General features: G+C 38.5%; 2 protein-coding genes across 7 annotated transcripts in view; one reads left to right on the top strand and one right to left on the bottom strand.

The window, feature by feature from the left end:
* Positions 1-20,298, bottom strand: part of SATB1 (SATB homeobox 1) — a 98,564-nt gene extending 78,266 nt beyond the window's left edge. For 2 of the 6 annotated variants that reach the window (XM_008951645.4, XM_063602726.1), the window contains exon 1: positions 18,172-18,443. The gene's annotated coding sequence lies outside the window, so the exon portion shown is untranslated. Of the gene's footprint in view, positions 1-12,124; positions 12,297-18,171; positions 18,444-19,098 lie in introns of those variants that run through there. The other 4 variants (XM_063602724.1, XM_034955947.3, XM_003826186.5 and 1 more) reach the window with 4 other exon arrangements.
* The window catches only part of LOC134729875 (homeobox protein Hox-D9-like), an 87,014-nt gene continuing 83,102 nt past the window's right edge, over positions 17,916-21,827 (top strand). The window contains exons 1-2 of the mRNA XM_063602084.1: positions 17,916-17,988; positions 18,357-19,023. Coding sequence (XP_063458154.1) covers positions 17,916-17,988; positions 18,357-19,023 — 740 coding nt within the window. The remainder of the gene's footprint in view (positions 17,989-18,356; positions 19,024-21,827) is intronic.

Consider the following 21,827-nt stretch of genomic DNA (forward strand, 5'->3'; position numbering starts at 1 on the left):
TGGGTTGGTAAATACATCTGTTGTAGCAATAAACACTTCTGCTGTAATCTAGGGTAGGTTACCCAGTTAGATAAATGGTCATTACCACATAAGTATGATCCTATTATTTAGACAATCTATTAAATATAGTTCATGTAAAAATAAAGAATATTACAATGTAACCCGAAATAGAAATGCCTCATTTATCGCTTAGGTTTTAGTTCTACCATTTTAGCACCCTGAAGGCAGTTAATCATTAACAAAAAACAAGAATTATTTTTCAGAATTTGCTGGTAGGGAAAAGAGAAAAATCAGTCAGATAAACATTTTGTTACACATAAAAAAGCAACAAGTTAGCACAAGTACTGAGATAAAAGGGAAATATGCAAATTAAGCTCTGTAAAGCCACCAATACACTCTTAGGCACACTGTTTACATTACAAATCTAAAGAAAAGCCAAAAGGTAAAGCAGAAAAGTGTAGGAAATGATGGCCTCCTAGGGGAGAGTAAGTTTAGAGAAACACAATGAAAATATATCACTCTAATAGCACCCACGTTTCACCCACAAACCAGAAAGGTTAGCCAAATCTGGGAAGGCAACCGTGAATCTTGGCACACAAACCCAAGCCTTGAGCAAAAGAATGAACATGTGATAAACAGAAAACACAGCATCAAAAATAGGAAAAGAAATTTAAGGCAAATTTTTAGTAAAAAGCCCAAATGATAGTAAATTTTTAAAAGTTAAAATGTGGGGAAATCTGAAGGAAGATATGTTAGCTAAAGTATAAGAAATAGAAATATGGTAGGTTAAATTTGAAATTTCCAATATGGATACTTTAATAGTTGCTTCAAACTAGTAATGCCTGACATGTTTCCCTGAAACCTGCCTTGTTTTCAGTAGGGACTGTGCACTCTAGTGCCTTGTTGTACAAATTTACAAACAATAGCAACATTTAAAAATAAAGAAAAATTATAGTGGTCCACACACACACAAATGTAATTTAGCCAGGCAATGTCACCTCAAGCTGAATGTTTTTTATAAAAGAAAAGAAAGCTGTTGGGCAAAATAAAATTTAAACTAAGAGAAAACACCACTAAACAAAGATCACAGGAAATATCAATATTAAGATAGACTGAAATAAAATATTGTAAACATGCTTATTACATCATTTTACAGAAATAAATAAGACAAAGTGCCATCTGAATGTTTTACCCTCCTAATGACCTGGTGAATGCTAATATAATATGGGAATTAATACAGCAATCCTTAAATTTGAATGGCACCTTTTATCTGAGTCACAAATCTATTCAAAAACACAAAACATGAAAGTATGTAATAAGGACTGACATGGCCTTGGAAAATGATAAACAGAATAAATGAGCATAAAGGCATCTAAGAATGACTATATTATAATGAATAACAATATAGCACAATAAACTTTCCCTCAAGCACATTTTTTATTCCAGAACTATAAGAAATGACATAAGTAAAATGGCACATAGAGGTTAATGTACTAGTGGTACACATCACTGATGAAATTAATTACTATATATTAACTACCCTTTAGAATATTTCATTATAAGCCACTGAGTATTGGCCAGTGTAAAGCCAGATAAAAATAAAGAACAAAAAAAGAAAGAAATTTGTCTTAGTCTGTTTTCTGTTCCTTAGAATACCTGAAATTGGGTAATTTATAAAGAAAAGGAATTTATTTCTTACACTGTGGAGGCTGAGAAATTCCAGGTGGAGGGGCCTCATCTGGTGAGGGCCTTCTTCCTAGCGGGAGTTCTCTGCAGAGTCCTGTGGTGGCACTGGATATTATATGGCAAGGGGCTTGAGTATGCTAGCTCAGGGCTCTCTTCCTTTTCTTACAAAGCCAACAGTCCCACTCCCATGATAACCCATTAATCCATTAACCCATTAATCCACGAATGGATTAATCCATTCACAAGAGCAAAGCCCACATGATCCAAACACCTCTTAAAGGCCCCACCTCTCAGTATTGCCACATTGGGGATTAAATTTCAACATGAGTTTTGGAGAGGACAAGTATTCAAATAATAGCAATAATTAAGAAAATACCACCTTCCTAGGCATATGTGAACATAAACTATCGCGGCAGGAGGAAAAAACTTCAATACAGGGATCTTATATTAAGCAATAATGATGCATGCAAGTATTGAAGAAAGTTAAACTTTATAAGTCTGGCCATCAAAATAGAAAACCTCAGGAACATAAAATATTGCAATTCAAATACATGAACTATTTAACATGTGGATGCACATTTAAAACAGAGTGCATCAATTTTCTATCACATGAGAAGGCATTATCCTGGCTACACACAAAATTTTTAAAAACTTAATGAAAGGACTACTGCATGTTTCAGATGGCAATGTATTAAGATAAATATGCAGGCAGATATCCGAACGCATTAAAACACATTCAGAGTTCTGAATAGCACATACATTTGTAATAAACAGAGAAAGCATTTAGAATTCGAGTGCTTTTAAGATATAGCAACTCCGCCAGTGACTGTGTTAGCAAAGCAATGCTTACCACCATAACACTTTCTAAGGACATGTTTTTTTTTCTTTTTTCATCTTTTTAAATTCAAATACAGTTGGCTATCTCTACATTCTTAAAGCAGCACAATTTATGTAGCATATTGCTCTTTTTGTCGTGTCAACTCTTTGTTTTTTGGCTTTAGCTGCAGGTGGTGTTTTCCATATATGAATTTCTGGGAATATGGTTCTCTGTTGGCCATATAAGGATGTGTATCTGAGCCATATGTTTTGCTGTCATGTGTCTCATTTTGTCTGTCTGGGATGTCAGGACCGATTTCTGCATCGTTTCCTGAATGGACCAAATACCAATTTGAAAGAGCAGGGAGGAAGAAGCTGGGGCTGCAGCCCAAACAACTTTGTCAAAATATATATTTGAGAAGAAATGCAATATCCTGTAAACATTGCACCCTTCTTCTCACATATTATCTGTGACCGACATCATTACAACTGCATACAGTTTGGGAAACAATCTACTTGTTCAAGTTCAGAAGTTTGCAGTATTTGTATGCACAGAGCTTAATCAGATTAAGATCCTACGTCTTAAACAGATCCCACTTCTTTGGAGGTCATGGCATGGCACATGCTAGCTGCCCTACTCTGAGAGCTGTGCCTCCTGCAGCCAACCTGACCCAGCCTTGAACTTGGGGAAAGGAAGCTGCCTCATGCTTTTCTTGTCTAGTTAATAATTAGAACTCTGATTAAACTCTCTGACTAATTATGCAAGAAGTTCTGGCCCCCATTATATACCCTCACAGAATCTTGTATTTCTCCTTTGAAACAGTCATCACAGTCTTAATTAATTAACAATTTGGGTAATTACTGACTTAATACATGTCTCCCTTACTAGACTGTAAGCCCTATGAGAGCAGAGACTGGGTGTCTTGCTCACTGCCATATTACTAGGAATTTATACAGTGTCCTTGTAATATTTATATTATAAATGAATAAATGGGAACAAAAGCTCACAGTGTCGCTTGCAACCAATTTCCACTACAAATTGCATTGACAGTTTTTTAAAGCGATTGTAGGAAGAGGGAACATTGAAGAAGGTGGCTATATCATTTAAATTTGAATTAATTTAAATGAAATTTATGATTTAATTCCTCATTCACATTTCAGGTGCTCAATAGCCCCATGTGACTAATACTCTAATAGCGGACAGTGTAGATTATAGAACACTTCCTCACTGCAGAAAGTTCCATTGGACAGTGCTTACCCTAGAGAACTCCTTTAAAAGACAACTAAGGGAATCCAAGACCTGGCCAGGAGGAGTCTTAGAGGTGCTAAATGGCTTTCAGACATTCCAATGACATCTGAGTCAAGATAATTTTCCATTTTAGAATTAGCCTGTAGATCTGTAAAGTTGCAGGAAATGATACCTGTATACTGCTAAATACAAATTTAAGAACTTTCTAGACATGTCTGTACTTGAAAGGGTTCTGTAATACATTTTAAGTAATGTGTTTACGCCAAAAGCTGCTTTCCGTGAACATTTAAATATCTCATAGGTGAAGTTAAAAATCACAGTCATTCCCACCCTTACCCCTGTACCTATATTATATAAGCATAGCTACCCTTAGAAATGCCTCTCTGGAAGCATTAATACGGATACCTACTCGAACTGGGAGGGCATCCAGATAACAAATAATGATGCACTGCAGAGAATAATGGCAAAAAGCTTCAAAATGTTGCAGGCGAGTTAAAGGAGTGATGATAATGAACTCTAAATATAGGGTTTAAGGATTTTTTGGTTTTGTTTCCTTCCCCTAAGAAGTTGAGTTTCAGTTTTAGCTAGAATGATAGCGATCAAAAGTTGTTTCCCTAATTACTTGGCATAGATGTAAATACAGAGTGGTAATTCATGATCCAGTTTTAATAGACAAAGGTCATTAGAGTTGAGGGGGGAAAAACCCAATGTTTATGTTTGTTTTGGGAGATCTGGAGAGGGAAAACGAGCAGCCATTGCAGCTGGCTTCTGGAAACCGACAGGATATCTGGGCCTTTTACTCAGAAACAATACTGTTTCATTGGGAACTTCATTGGAAAAAAATTTTTTAGCTACCTTTCCTTCCATGGATGTCAGTATGGATCACTTATTTGACAGGGCACGGTGGTAATAATTCCATCAAAATTGGTACCTTTATCTGGACCCAGATCCAAAATCGAGTAAGAAGAAGGAAGGATTCTTGAAACTGCCCTAGAGTCCACAAAGATGCCTCATTTTTTTCCTATAGCTCGTGGAGTGCCCTTCCTGTCCCTTCTCACTTGAGGACCTCCTTTCTGCTATCTTCTTTAATGTGCAGCTTGATTTCCCCTTTTCAGTCCGAAGCCTTCTCCAGTTGTTAGTTATTGCCTTCTCCATGCTCCATCACACTGCCTGAATGCACTGTGACATTTCATATTTATCTATATGTCTGCCTCTCCAAACTGCAAGACTCTAAGCATCTTGAAGGTTTACTTATGTATATATTTCTGCATTCCCTTTGACAATCTTAGGAAGTAAAACCAGGTACTGAGATCACAATCCAGATGTCCAGGCTGAACCCCACTGCAATTAAATCAGAATGGCTGAGGATGAGGAGAAGACATTCAGTTTTTTAAAGCTCTCAAGGTGATTCTCATATACAGCCAGGTTTGGCATCTACCAGGTTAGGTGATGTTTTAGAGATAGAGAATCAAATACTCAGGACATCTCTGAGGTGGTTTTTAACTCACTCCTGGAGTCACTTGGAAAAGCTAAAGCTGTTGCATGAACCAGCAGTAGACCAAAATTTGAGAAATGTATGTGTGGGCAAGCTACTTGTTTCAAATTTCTAAAAAGGCAATAAAAGTGGGGGCAGGAAGCTATTGGATCATTGATTTGGCAAATAAATACATGCTATTTGAGGAACCATAATAAACTAGCATTTGGGCACTTGTTTGAGATTTACTGGGGTGCCAGAAATCCTGTGCAGGTATGTTATTTATCATGATAGACATAAGTGACTAACCACAAAATTATACATGGAAGTACAGTTCTCAAACCAGTCTATTATTTACTGGAGCCAGAACCATCCAAGTTTCCTCTAATTCTTTTTTCAATATAACATGATTTTTCTCTCAGACAACTGTTCAACCTTGAGTGGGCTTCTCTTTGAAGGGCTGAAAACTGTTCAACTTATTTCCAGACTGTCACTGCACTTGAACAGAACCAAAGTATTTAGATTGTCCATGTCAAGGAGCCAACTGCAAAGCATCCTAGACCTAGTTGCTGTGCCTTTAATATTCTCAGAAAGCTCGAGGTAAAATCCTCCAATTTTTAATTCCGGTGAAATCGAACAGCAACTGTTCCCAATCAACTTTTAACCAAGATGTACATATCAACCAAATTTCCTTAGTTGATGTGAATGTTATTTCTAATCTTTCGTAGCTTAATTGGAGGGAGAAAGAATTTGAGGTAACAATGGTCCTGAATCCTTGTCCAGGTCATTCTTGTGGCAACATCAGCCAAAGGCAATATCTGATATTGTACTGCTATGCCCACCACCATAAGGCACTGGACGAGGCATTGTCCGTTGGGAAGGAAAGCCACCATCAGAAACAAATGCTTCACACCTGGACAATAATTAAATACTACTGTAACACTTGAAATTTGTTGAAGTGAAGGAGAAATTAAATTCAAAACTAAAGCACATTGTATTTGGGCTGATAGAAAAAGAGTTGGAAACAAACTGTGGTGATGGTTGCACAACAGTGTGTATGTAATTAATGTCACTGAATTGTACACCTAGAAACAGTCAAAATGGCGTACTTTTTACACATATTTTACCATATAAACATTTTCAAAAAAAAACAAAAGCAAAACAATCTTTCATGTATGCCTAGCATTGGCAGATATATAATACCAGGAAAATATCATGCCAAGCCTCAGAGAAACAATGAGCTACATCACATTGAACAATCCCATCCCCACCCCAATCTTACATTGCTTTGTCCTTACCTGCTAACAGCTACAGTCCAGTCTATGCTACATAATTAATATGATGAATACCTGACCCAAGGATAATTAACATGGATTGGTAATTAGAGACCAAGATCCCACCCACTTTGAGGTTCCTTCAATGTAAGAAAATGGTTCTCTTTTAAGGTTTTATTCAATACAATATCTTAGCCAAAAAAAGAGAAAGGCGCATAGACAAAAACAAACAGGAGTTCCTTAAGTCCAAAAAATTCTTTTGGAATGTTTTTCAAAACAGTAAAAATTAACTATATGCATGAAATAGATTTTCTCTGTTACACAGTACTTTGAGTGTCACGCTCGTATATGCAGAACAGCTGCAATTGTAACAACTGTATAAAGTACTAATTTGCAAATTGTCTACATAAAAAGACTTTAGATTCTATTTTTTTAATAAAAGAAAATTTTGTTTAAAAAAACGCTTTCAAATTTAATCAGGTCAGTTACTTTTTTAGTGCTAGTAATAAGGATGAAAGTATATCTACATATAATAATTTGAAATATCATCTTTTCCTGTACTGTTCCACATTCAGTTTTCATATCATCTATTCCTATGGATTTTATATTAAAAACCTGTATTAATGATGGAGTTTTTAATGATTTGGAAGTTCATGTATAAATCATTTTATTGAAGTTCATATCTATATTTTTTTCTTATACGCATAATTAAGGAATGCTAATATAGTGAAACCAACTTACAAACATATATTTATTATGTGTAAAAGCATTAAATAAAATACTAAAAGACAGCTTCACAGTATAGCTATACTTAAAGCATATCCAGTTACCTATCTTGTAGGTGCCTTTTTCTTTATTAATGTGTTCATTTAAAAATTTATTAGATAACTAGCATGGACTATACATGGACATTTTGAGCCAACATGAAGGAAAAAGTTGATAAATAATGCCACAGTAGAACTTTAAAAAAGAACTAGAGAGCCTTGAGGCTGTTTTTTAATCATTTATTTTTATTTATTTTGCAAAGACTTTTCATTTGTATTATTTAATACATAAATACACTTGAGAGAGAAACAAATAGCACATTTATGAAAAATTTTGATGGAAACCAGCTTTCTGTTTTAAGGCTAGACTGCTTTAAAGGTCAATATCCACTATTCTTCTATTACTTTTACAGTTGAAGAAACACTACATATTCACATTATATTTAATAAAAATTAACATCTCATCTCTTCTTTGAGGTAACAAGGCTCTCAAAAATAACTTTTTATTTCGCTTTGTGCAAAGGGGTTTTGTCACTAAAAATTTACAACACTGCAACCAAGTGTAAATGTATCTTCAAGGCTGGCATATGCCGCAGTTTAGGATGTAAAACCAAATCTTGTGGCATTCTCAATAGATTTGAAAAATCCAATTGTTTGGCCAACATCCAAGTAAGAATAAGTATATATATATATATATATATAAAATACACATAGCATAACATTTTTATATGTACACAGATAATATTTGCATGTTATACAAGAGAGTATTCCACAATTTAAAACTAGTCTACCACAGTTTTCATCAGAAAGCCTTTAAAACTCAGAGGTAGTATAATACCCCTACTATTAAGTAACTCCCACAAAAAGGAACATAAGTCACATAGTGGGAAAAGTAGTGGAGAAAAGATAGAGAAACTAGATTTGGGTCTTGCTTCTTACTCTACTCACTAGCTGAGTGATCCTTCATTAGTTAAGCAGGATCAGGTTCCGTATCTATAAAATGAATGGATAGAGTCTGATCATCTTTAAGATCACATAAAAAATCTCTTTCTTCAATTAAAAAAATTAAGTTCACTTGAAAGAGAAAATATAAATATAAGGAAATTTCTCACATGCTACGTTAGATGTTTATCTCTATATAAGAGACAGGTGTCAAACAAACAAATAAAAAAAAATAACCGCTAAGGCAAAGAGAAACTTTAACTCACCAGATTCCATCTGTTACATTTGAATTCATGCATAATTGATTATCCATGACTGGTAAATTCTTTTCTCACTAGCCGACCACAATTTTCTAAACGTTGTGTATTAAATCACTACTAAAGTAGACTGCATTTCAGAAACGGCATGGGGCAGAATACCAATATTTTAAATGAAAAATTACATGCCGGTTAGTAATAATACAGCTGACCTATGTTTAAGGGAGAGAAATTTTAATCATGTGCATATTAAATATTAATAACCTATTCTGTTATTGTTATAATAAGGTTAAGTAGGCTTCTCCATGCTTAAAGAAAGAGGGAGAAGTAGGAATGCATAATGGTGCAAAAAGATACAGAGACAGGAGACAGACATAAGGAAAATGTGTCAACAATAAACAAGAGGAAATGAGAAAGAAGGAAAAGATGAAGGTGGAAACTAATCTCTATGTGTCATTATGACTGCCAGAGTACTGGCAAAGAAGCAGCATCCTTTTATTTCAATTTTAATCATTTCTGAATTTTAATACCCGGCTCCTTTTGTAATTCTCCTGGCATTCCCCATATGCCTCCATCCCAGCCAAAACACCAGTGTAAATTAAATGGCAGGCAACCACACCACTGATGTAGCCTCCCCAAAGAACCTACCAGGTGACCAAAAGCAAAAAAGGTATGTCTACCTTATGTCCCTGAGGACCTCTAGCCAATTAACTGGCTGAATGTTTTCTACTTTCTTTAATTTTGAAAAGAAGGACAGTAGTTAGGTAATCTACAGATAGAGAATCATTAAAAAAAATAAAGCAAGCCAGTAGTAATACAATAATCAGTGACCATCAGGGCCTGGAAAAATGAGTTTGCTCTCATTGGCACTAAGGAGCATCACATGATTATTTAATTACAGCTCTAATTTTTGTCTCGTGGATGGCAACATATCAACAATTAATAGGGCAAATAGAGGAGACTGTGTTTTTAAAGAGACAGAATGTGCATGATAATGTAATAGGTCACACAGCAGTGCACCACTTAAGAAATTCTGTCTTTTGTGTAACTAAATAGGACTGTCTTACAAGCAGCCCCACTCATATTTTAAAATGAAAATAAATTTTAAAAGGAAGTGTCTTTTTTAGATAACTTTCATAGAATGCCTAGAACTTTTCAGAATATTTTGGATGCAGCTAACACAACCCTACTGCAATTTCAGAATTAGTTTTAAGGAATGGAGTAAAATATTCATATACAAACACTCCAAATCTTAGACTACTTTTCAAACAATGTATTTAAGCTGCAATGAAAAATATTTTTATGCAATAATTACAGTAGTATTTATTCAATGGGAGCCTGAAAAACAATCATTATTGTAGGAAAGAACGCATAGAAGGTCAATCAGCCTTGAGGCACTAGTCCATAATATTTTTGGTTCTGGAATATCAGAAGGATGGCTACTTGGTGGCTCAAATTGCAAGGAACTCAGGGGAGTGCTCTGTTTGACTCCGGTATTGTTTGTTACCACAACCAAACACCAAAGAATGAAGCTGAGCAGGCACACTTAACCTAATACTGAAGGTCAGACAATGAGGATAGAACAGAGACCCAGGTGCTACCAAAAAAAAAAAAAAAAAAAAAAAAAATCCAATTATCCAGAAAATGAGGCATATGCAGATTAAGTGTTCAGATAACCCTAGTAAAAACAGAAAATTAGAAAGAAAAGTCTCTTTGCCAATAAATCTTTATCGGCACAAGCTACATTTTATATTTTATCATTAATTTAGCAATTCTTTAATGAGTGCTCAATACGTACAAGGCACAGAATGCTAACTATGAACTTTCTGTTTTATATAACACAGACATACCTTATTACTTACTTTTTTGTAGTTTAATACTTACAGAAATATATAGCAGCTTCTACAAACTTCAGAAAGTGGGAATACTAGTGCGTTTTTAAGAGCCATATTACGAGGTTACAAGATCTACAAATTCAAATCAACCAAGATAACTCAAATAGTTAACCAATTTGATAGAATTGTCTAAGTAAGCCTAAGTCCAGCTTTAAATCCCTCTAGTTTCAGTAACCCATTGTTTTGCCATTCCAGAAGCCATAGTGAAAATCCAGGTTTGAGATTTAGACAATGAAATAATCTTAGAACTACCTCTGTGATTAACTGCTGAAATGTATGTAGAATATTAGGTTATATAGAGTTTTAAGTAATCACAATTTTGCTAAAGAAAAAGTGACTAAAATTATTCCACAAAAAGAAGTATTAAGAGGAGCAAAATCAATTAAATAAGCTTTTAATGGATTATGTTGGCCAAAGTCATCAAAAAACAAGAAAACATGGGTATCTCAAAATACAATTTGGAAAAACTAAAACCACTGAGGAGCAATAATTTCTAATGACACTGGAAAGAAAAAAAAAACAGGAGAAAAATTTTATAACCCAGTGAAAAGTTTTAAAATTAAGTTGCTTTAGTAGAAAACCTTTCATAATTCTGAACAAAAACCCTGACTCCATACATTCTAAAAGATTTTTTTTAAAGAATCAAGCAAGCAGCCACTTGTATGTTAAGAGTATACATCATTCTTTTTTAACATGGTTGTTAATATATAGTTAACATGTCTCAGAAAAGGCTGTAATTAACTGTCTACTGCTCTAATAACACTAATAAGCATACAGTATTATTAAAATACAGTGATTCTATACAAACTGTCATTGTTAAACTTTTAAGATAATGTTCTAAATTGTTTCTGAGTCCTCTTGAACCACCCAAAGGGAAATGCAACTCTAAGAAATTTTTTAAAACATAGTTATTAAAATATTGTTTTTTCCTCCCACAGTCTGGAGATCACTGTCTACCATTAAACAGTACATCTAAGTATCATTTCAGTTGGTGAAAATACAATGGGAAGCATTTGGATTATTTTACAAATTCTATAGATTTTTTTAAAAATTTAAAACTGTATGCATCTTAATTTAGTACTTCATTCATTGATAAAATATTTTCTGGGGGAAAGAAAGGCTTGCTATATCAAGAATCACATAGCCCTGTTGTTAATCCCCAATGATTTCCATTGTTTGTTTCACTAGAACAGGAAAACTCAATTGCATTCAATATCAAACAGCTAATTATGGATATGCTATATTCAAGACTATCTCCATTTCAAAGATATCTACATACACTAGGTTCTATTTATAATAATTATTACAATAAAATATTTATAACATAAAACCTCTTTTGCCTTAAAGTCCTTAACATTATAAACATTAAAAGGCCAAATTGTCATTTACATGCTCTTAATGGCATATCAGGAACCAATGAATAAGACTATAGAGGAATCTCTAGCAATCAACTCTACTACATGCCTAGCTTCCAGGAAAATTGCATCTAAAGAATGCCCCCTCACACAGATTACTGACTACCTTTTCTTTAAATATTTCAAGAAGGTCTAATAATTCTCCCTGGGAACTTGCTACTATATCTCACCACCCAAAAAAGAATGCCCACTGAAGAATTTTTCTTAGTATCTGGTCCCAAATTTTCTAGAGCTGAGAAAAAGCAACATCCCAACAGAAAGCCCTCCTCCGAACACTCAATGCCTATCTGTCACTGTGGCTGGAGTCCTGATTCTCCATATGTAACATTACAGTAACTTTTCTGGCACTTACCCTCCAAATATCAGAAGCTGCTCTCCGAATCTAGCCCTACAGGAGATGTCTGAAAAAGTAGTCTTTGATGAGGTGACAATGATGAAGTTCTCTCTGGCACTGCTAGCAAGGCAGAAACATCCCCAAATGAGGTGGTTACCAGTTGCCTGTGAAGCAGCTGGACCATTACTGCAGTTCTGAGGGTGCGTCACAAATCAGGTCATAGCTCTGGGTAGAGTCCACCCACTTCACCCAGTATAACGCCCTCTACTTCCTGCACACCTGGGGGAAAGGGGTGTGGGGGGTGGGGGTGCAGCTTAAGTCCACATAGGTACTAGTAAAGGCACAGCGAGGTGCAGCCTGACATCTGCTTCTTCTGCAAGCATTTCAGCCTCATCTGGGGACCTGCACCCCTAGGTATTCAAAAATGTGTGCAACAATAAGCAGGCTCTAAAATGAGTGAGGAGTGTAATAAAATATTGCACAGTTAAATGTTTTATCCAGCGAAATCTTTTCTCCACTGGAAACTGAACCAACTCTTAATTTTTGATTACAAGCCACTTCTCTACCAAATGTCAAATAACTGGACTGAATAAATTTCAGCAGAAACCAGGGACATAAATCCTGAGGTACCAGTTAACTAATTTTCATCTCTTGTAACTAAACTACATCACCGCATAAACTGAATTACATCCTTGAAAGTCCATTGAAAGAGGTTATTAGAATTTCGCTTCTGAACTTTCAAACTGCAACAACTGTAAAAGTGATACAAAATAACTTGAAAGCATAAAAATAGGCCAATATGTTGAAGAAATGCTACACTACTAAATCTCACCCTGAATATATATACACACAATCTGTATCTATTTACTCTGAAATATCTAATCTTAAAAAAGACTTAAAAAAATAAACAGCAAAAGATACCATTGGCATAAGTTCAAAAGTATGAAATAATGTGTGTTAATGTGTTGATCACACTCTATGAAGACATCAAGTTTAAACAGACTTACCACTGAGAACAGCATTTAGGAACGATATATAAATTACTATAGTAGACACTTTTTCTTCAGTGTAGTGAAGGAGAACCTTATGTAACAGATTTGATTTATATGTTGTTATTAAGACCATATTCTACCCTGATGTCAGTGGAATATGTGACTAGGTATTGATAACTGTGTATAGACAGTTAAGTGTAACCGCTTTTTAGATAATTTAAGTGAAAATAAGCCTTTTCTCAAGTTAATTGTGAGTTCTGGAATTCAACTTTAACAGTATTTTGATGTTTCAAAGGGGTCTTGAAAAAGAAAGGATTTTTATCGTAAAAGAAAAACAACAAATACATTTAGTATTACAACAAAGTAGAAATCTCCCTTATTTTAAGGATGGCAGATTAACAAGAAGTCAAATGAAGGAGTTAAGAATATTTTCAGCGAAAAGCTTAGCGAGTCAATCAATAAATCAATCAATGAGCCCCACTTTATATTCATATTTTCAGAACTCCATTAAAAACTTAAACATTCCATCTAAGACTTGGAAGAGGAGACACTTTATTGAAGTTATTATCTGAGGAATCAAATAGTTTAATCTTTTTGGAACTTCGTAGAAAGTTAATTTAGCAAAACACATTTGAATGTGTTTGAACATATTTATCCTGAGGTTGCTTTAAGATGACTATTTTAAGTGGCATGCAGATTCTTTTGGGGTTTTGATGTTATAGTTGAGGTATGCAAAGTAAAAGTGCATAACATTTCTTTCAACTGGTTCTCACATGACAGAAATGAAAAGATGAAATTACTTGTCTTTAAAGTTTTGCCATAGGGAAATGATAAGAAAAACTCCTCTCGACCCCTATCCCCAACCAGGAAGAGTCTGAAGCCCTGGATTATAGCACAGGTAGATATTAAAATGGAGACAGAGCCGTTATTTAGTGGTGACAGGAATATAAATATGTGCACTAACCTATAAACTGGTATTTACTTCAGGAAGGTAAGTAATATTTTTCCTGTGATTGCTGCACTGTCAGTTTAATGCAGCGTAAATAAACAGTAGGTGCCTGCTAGCTCGAAGTAGGAAGTGTTCATTCCACACGAGGAACAGATTACTGAAGCCTGATGCTCATCATGCTGAAACATAACTTTCATTTTACCAGAAAATATACCCTACTGTGGATGATTTTTCGTGCCTGATCTATTAATTAACTTAACTCTGTTCTGTCAAAATGTAAACCAATTTGTAAAAATCATCACAGAGTTTTGGAGTCTGAAAACCAAATCAATTTGAAAAGCAAGAGTAATGACTGTTCTGTAATCTGATCACAAATGCTAAAAATGAATACTTAATATAATAAGCACAAACCACACAAAACTGAAAAAGACAAAAAACATTTTGAAATATCATAGAACTTAATCCAAGTTATCTGATTTACTCGAGATAGTCCTCATTTGTTCATTAAAAGCACCTGGCACCTTTAATATTTTGCAGCCTTGTGCCACTTTGGTCTTTTCAATATGTATGCTTATTCTGCTCTCTGAAATATCTGAAGGTAAACCATTCATAAAAATCAAACCCCATTCCTTAATTCCAATAGAAATATTGCTGAACTCTCCTGAGAGAAGCGGCAAGTTTGAAGATCAAATGATGATATCCTTCCTAACAGCATTCATGTAAAACGTGTTTTTTCTATTTTATGTATGCCACAAAGCTATGACAGTATATAGCAACTAATTTTCTTTTTATATATGAGTACTGAGCAAAATATTTCGTGGCATCATTTAAAATAAGAACCCATCTTATCTAAAAAGTGTAAAAGGCAATCTGGGGAGGTTTCTATTTATAACATGAACAAAATTCTGATAATCAATATATTGAAAAGGAAAAAGAGATTAAAAACATTTTTGCATTCAACTACATCATGTCTAGAAATAGTCTGAAGATTGCTTTAGTCATATGCATTTATTTTAAATACTTCATCAATTCCAAGTGCTAATATATTAATTACAGCCATCCAAGACAATATGTATGGAAGAAACTATGTGTGTAAAGGGCATATCTATGTATAGCCCTTTTGGAAATTTACAGAACAGATGAAAACCCACTAGAGTGCTTTATAGAGTCCCTGCTGTATATCCATGTTGTGTTTAGCTTAACAGTGTTTGTAACCAAAATATTTTTACAATAATGAGGAACAGGTGCCTGTCACCTGACCTTTTAGGCCTAATTTACAATCCACAACCTGTCATATGAAAAAGAACTAAAAATTCTCCTCCAGATATTTTAGTCTTTACTAAGTTAATGTAGTATTTCTTTACCATCACTCAGCATATCATGTCTTATTTAATCACAGGTTCATATAGCTGGCAACAGATTTCTTTGCAGAAATAAACCAATATTCATTTTGTTGTCGTTCTTAAGATGCTGGGAGACAAAAGAACTACTTTTGTAGATTATCAACCAAAGAATATATTAATTTCTTACAAATCTGAACAAAAAACATTCCTTTTGAATACTTTTACATACAAAGAACTATTATTTATTACATATTTCAGCTTGTGGGAAAGTGAGGAATGCATTGATTCTGGAAATAACTATTCAGACTTTTGGAAGTTATTTAGGTCTTCTTTCTCTATCTTCCCCCCCCCCCCCCATCCTGCCCTCCCACCAAATTTTAAGGAGGTAGTACTTTAGGAGGGAAATCCCTATTCGTTATTTTTTCATACATTATTTATATTCATTATTCAGAAATAAATACAAAATTGAATTGTAATTTTATTTCTCTTGCATAATGTTAGATGTAGCATTATCCAAATTTGACAATGCCTTGTATTTTATAGCTACTGTTTACATATTATGTATTACGTATGACTGAACAACTCTACATTTAAACTATTGTTTTCATTAGAAAAAACTATGAAGTAGTAAGTGTCAAATGAAGATGAAGAATAAACATATTTGGTATATTTATAAAATGCATAGTCATTTAAAACGTGTACAAATAGAATACATAGTTTGCTACTGTTACATTTTATATAGTATACACATTGTCTACAGTGTATTTAATAATGTGCTTAACCAAGTTAATTGAAGTATTTATGTCTGATGATTGTGTAATAAACACTTGGAGAGGTAGTGAAAGATACAGCCAGTTACTTCTGCTAACTAAAGTTGAAATTATGCACTTATTATAACCTTTTCTAACAATGTGAGAAAAACAGAGTAAATATATTAAATTTGTTTCACAACAGATGCTTAGGTTGTTAATATTTAAGATGCCTATTCATGCTATTCCTGTCTGCACATTTGTCAAAAATGTAAGCTTGAATGCTAATGTTTGCCAGCAGACTGGAGCAGCCAGTATATGAATGCACTACTGTTCTAAGAAAATAATATGCAATAGAAATAAAGGACTACTGCTAAATCATAGCAGTAGTACCATACAGGAGATGACAGGTTTTTAGAGCAAACACCTCAACCTTGGTTTTCTTCAGACTTAAAGTATGGGTTTTTGTTTTTGATTTTTGCAGCTACATTTGACCACAGAATAAATCTCACATTCCTGACATCTCAGAAAAATCCACTTTAGATAGAGTGTAAATTTCAACTAAGTTTCAACGGGATGAGTTACTCTGTCAGCAGTACAAACACCGTAAATATCAGATTGCTTAGGACAAAACCTGACACCGAGCGGTAACATTTTACTCATTCTTACCCTACCCCCCACCCCCTTGAGAAAGTCAGGTCCCCTGGCCTCCAAGGATGCAAACATGGAACCCCAGTCCGTCAGAGCAGTAAGGTTCTCTCTGGGGAATAGGGCATCCTTCTGTTTTCCCTGTCTCTTTTATAACCATGTGGAGTCCAAGTCTTAGAACATTTGCTTGTAAGTCCGGAATGCCACTGAGAAAGTTCGCCAAGGAAGGGCGCAGAGGTCAAAGTTGCCAACCAGGACACTTTGAGAGAGGACCCTGTGGTTGACATTTGTTAGTGAAATTTGCAACACCCCAGTGGAGGCCAAGGCCAAAACCTTCAAGGAGATCCCTATGCCCCTTTCCCCTGTTGGTCTTCTGAGGTCATCCCAAGAGGAAACTGCGTTTCCCCAGTAAGCACGTGGCACTCCCCGGACCTGCCACCTGCCTGCTTCGTCCTTCTCGTCGTGGTTTCCCAAACCCCGGTTCTGCCGGCCCAGGAGCCTTAGCACTGGAGCAATAGGAAAAGGCCACCGCGCTCGGGTCTGGACAGCAGGAGGGAAACACGGTGTCGACTGCGAGGCTGCACCTGTGATGTCCCGGCCCCTGCTAAGAGGACGGCCCTTTCTTCGGCCTCTTGCCCAACTCCAAACCCACATTCACACCAGCAGCCTCTCCAGGACCGGCCTCGCTACAGCCAGCGAGGGCTCGAAATGAGGAGTGCCGCGGCTTTCAAACTCCGGGCTCCAACTTGAGCGCCCCGGCGCCCGAGTAGCTCCCGGGATGCAGAAGTTGCCACAAACTTCCCAGGCCCCTCTTCGCCGATGCTTACAATCAGCCGCGCAGGCAGGGAGCGGAGGGAGGCGGAGATGGACCGGGAAAGGATGCTGAGCAGACTCGCGATCCGGTGGGGGAACATTACCACTCCCGCAGCCCACTCCTCCAGGCACCTTACTGCCCGCCCGGCTCCAGAACGCACCGAGAGGCTCCCCTTTTCCCCATTTGCTTCCTTCGGTCTTTTCCACTCCCCTTTCCTTTTCTAAAAGGGGCCATACCGGTGACCTGAAGGAGTTTGTTCAGCCAGGGTCTATTGGGCAGGTGTGGTGGTGTGTCCACACCTAGACACAAAACGAATGGCATCTTCAAATCCCCCATCCCGACCGCTCTCCCCTACTCTACCAGCCCACCCCTCCAAGGTCCGTCTGCGTGAGAAAAGGGGCTCGGAAGACCGTTGAAGCCCTGCGCCCACGAGAGGGGAGCCCAGCCGCCCCAATAGGGGACGAGGAGTGGGTGCTACAGAGAAGTTTGGATTGATTCCGGAAAAAGAGGGACAGAGATAAAACAGCAAGAGTAGCAAGGGGAAAAGGGAGGCAAAAGAGCAGAACTCACTCAGGCATGGACGTTGGGGGCGGCGGTGGCTGTCGAGTGCGGGCCTGAAACCAAGAACGGCTCCCCGGGCGGGCGCGCCGGCGTCGGACTTCCGAGGCGGCGGCTTCTGCCTCTCCTGCCGCCGCCGCCGCCGCCGCCGCCGGAGCTGCGGCTGCCGCGGAAGTTAATTGCAACTTGACTTCAAGTTGTCCTCTTTCCCCATCCGAAGTGGGCGTTTAAAGGGGAGAGCGAGGCGAGGAGCGAGCGAGCGAGCGCGCGGGGCCAAGGGAAGGAAGAGAAGGAGGGGGAGGGAGGAGATGTTAACGGGCGGGGGGGGGGAGAAGGGGGAGGGGGCGGCGGCGGGGGCGGGAGGGGGAAGGGGCCGGCGGGAGCTGCTCTCGTCTCGTCGGTCGCGGCGCCCGCAGTCTGGAGGCGCACCGGAGCGGCCGGGGCGCCCCCCGCGGGAGCCCGCAGCCACCCGGGACGCGCATCCAGACGTGGCGCTTCGGGCCGGGCACGCTGCGCCCGGGGGCTCGGCGGACCCCGCGTAGCCGCCGCTTCGGAGCTTGTGCGGCGCGGGCTGGCCAGCGGGGCGGCCAGGGCCCGGCCCGCCTCCCCAGCGCCCGCCCGGCTTCTCCCCCTGGCGGTGGGAGCCTCGGCGGCCGCTGGCGACACTAGGCGCACTGAAGCCCGAGCCGAGCCGAGCCCGAGCCGCCGTCGCCGCCGCCGCCGCCGCCGCTGCTGCGCACCGCTCCCGGGCTCCCTCCCAGCGCGCCGGCCGGGGTGTGGGGGGCGGCGGGCCGGAGGGGCGAGGGCGGGCCAGGGGGCGCACACGGGGGTTGGCGCGGAAGACAGGACCCTCAGCCTCGAGGGGTAAGTGTGGGCGCTTGGGGGTGCGCTTGGGGTGCGCGGCGCGGTTCTCGTCGCCCGCCAACCCTGCCCCCTCACCTCTCCGGGGGCCCCCAACACGCGCACTCCTCCTCTTGTCGCCTGCGGCTTCCTCTTGTTGTTCGTTGTTTGGCTGGGTTTTGGGGGGTGAGTAGAGGGGGTTACTGTAGTGTGTGTGCAGGCGGAGGAGGAAGTCAGGTGAGAGGCCCCGAAGCACCCCCACCCCAACCCAGCCTGCGTGGGGTGTATGCTTCCCCACTAGGGGCATTTGGGCCATTTTTTTTTTTTTCTCTGTCAATGTTCGGTCGAGACGATGTTTCCTAGAGGGCCTCCTTCACTTACAGCCTGGTCTGTCCATCTCCCTTCATCCCACCCTCGTCCGTCTTAGCCCCTTGTCCAGGAGCCCTGCACCCCAAGTGAGGAGCACGTGGCGGAAGGAGGAGGAGGCCCTCTCTTGAAGACCCCCACGCTGTGACCCAGCCCATTTGTTTAAATATTTATCCTCACATCACCAGCTGTACTTTTCAACCCACTGGAACAAGACGCCTAGGCAAGGTCCAATTTCCCCAAAAAGCTGGGGGCAAAGCGGGAGAGATGAGGATTTTATTGACATTGGGAGAGAAGGGGCCAAGGAACCTTCCCAAGTGGAGACTGAAACTCAAAAAATCTCTACAAAAAGACTAGGGTGACTGGAGGCTCAGGACTGCAGGCTTAGGAGAAACTGGAGCTCCATCAACTTTATTTCTCTCCCCCTGCCTCTCCTCCCCCCAGCTCTGAGGAAGCTAACAGGTCTTTTGTTTTGTATTGTGTAGCCTTTGGGAAATTTGCATTGAGTATGTCAACAGAAAATTACTACTGTTTACTCAAAGGGATTGAAGAAAGAGAAAACATAGTAACATAGTTTTTACTTTTCCTCTTCTTTGTACGCGTGTGTGTATTTGGCAAGAAGTGTAGTTAGGTTCATGGCATGAACTGCAAAACGTCAGGTTGTAACAATAAGGACTGTAGAGCTGCCTAGGTGTATTTTTAGAAGCCGCACTTTCTTGAATTCCTTTCACACAAGGCTTGCTCTCTCATTAAGTCCCCATAAATAATTTTATTTAGAGAGGAGGAAACTATGGAAGCAGGAGGGAGATTGCTAAGATTTCCATCCTGCCAGCGCACAGCACTGTTTGCAGGAAGTTCCTGGAAAGTGATTGTGGGCTGAGAATTCAGTTTTTCCTAAAAGCTCTGTTAGGTCCTGTTGTGTCAGATGGCTATGAATAAAGCACGCTGGGAAAATCCTGATATCCGTGCAGTCTTATTTTATCTTTTACACAGTGGTTGATTCGACTTTCAAGCCCTGGTGACAAACACATCAACTCTGCTGTATTTTTGTGTGCTTTTTCTAAATAAAGGAGAATACAGCATGTATTCATGCTGCTTTTTTCCCCTCATCCATGGTTATTGAATTCACTGGAATTTATTCATCTTTTTTCAGTTGATCATCATTTTATGCCGAGACCACAATTCCAAACATATAGGAATTTTTTAAAATTATGAATTAGGGTTCTTTTAGGGAACCAACCCTCCTTTTTAAAGATACAAGTGCCCACCACAACTCCTAGTTTTGTAAAGCAAAGCAAAAAGGTATAAATGATTATAATGAGCAAAACATAGTAAAACGTTTTCCTTCTTGGATCACTTTCTGTCCCCACAGGTCCCAGGAGACATTAAATCCTCCTGCCTTAATTTACCAAAATGCTGCATTTCCTAACCAGTAACAATATCTGTGTCTGAGAAAGACATCAGGTTTGGAATGGAAAAAAATACACTCTCGGTATTTAATTACTGCTTAACAGTAATTTATGGTAGCAGGCAGTTGATTTTCCAATTCTGAAAGCCTGAAATGAAGCTGAACAGAAATTTGAAATTTTTAAAAAAGGTTTTTTTTTCTTTCTTGCACTCTTATATACTCATCTGCTTCCCCAAGTTATCAGCCAAGCCCCTATAACTGAAAGTATGATATGCTCCTCTGAGTTGAACCGAGACCATTTTGCCCCTCATTTTTTGAATTTGCTTTTTCCTCCAAATAGTCTTGTATAGAAAGCACATGGGCTCTGTTAGAATACAGAACTATGCAATTCTGGGTGCAGTGCATTAAATAACATAGTTTGATAAACTCTTAAGCCTTACAGCTCACATAGTAGGGGTTTATTAAATATTAAGATGTTAATAAAATATTGTAGTTGGCCACAAATTTCATAGCACAAGGCTAAGATCATTTTTCAGAAGAAAGGGGCATTTAATCTGGATTATTTGGTTAGTTGCTATGGTCTGAATGTTAGTGTTCCCCCAATATTGGGGTTCATGTGTTAGAACCTAATATCAAAAGTGATAGTATTAAGAAGTAGGGCCTTTGGGAAGTGATTAAGTCATGAAGGCTTCAACCCTCATGAGTGACAGGAGTACCTTTATAAGACAGGCTGAATCTAGCTACCTTGCCCCTTCCACTGTGTGAGGACACAGCAACAAAAGTGCCATCTGTGAAGCAAGGAATGAGCCTTCACCAGACACTGAATCTGCTGGTGCTGTAATCTTGGACTCCTCAGCTTCCAGAACTGTGAGCAATAAATTTCTGTTGCTTATAAATTACCCAGTCAAAGATAATTTGTTGTAGCACCTCAAATGAACTAATACAATAATACATTTGTGCTACTAGATTTTTTTTAACAAGTCCAAATCTAACTTAAATGACTGAAAGACAAATCTGGAACATATCAAATGGCCAATAATAGTAGCTGGTATCA

The sequence above is a fragment of the Pan paniscus genome, chromosome 2, assembly GCF_029289425.2.
Source record: "Pan paniscus chromosome 2, NHGRI_mPanPan1-v2.0_pri, whole genome shotgun sequence".
Taxonomy (NCBI): domain Eukaryota; kingdom Metazoa; phylum Chordata; class Mammalia; order Primates; family Hominidae; genus Pan; species Pan paniscus.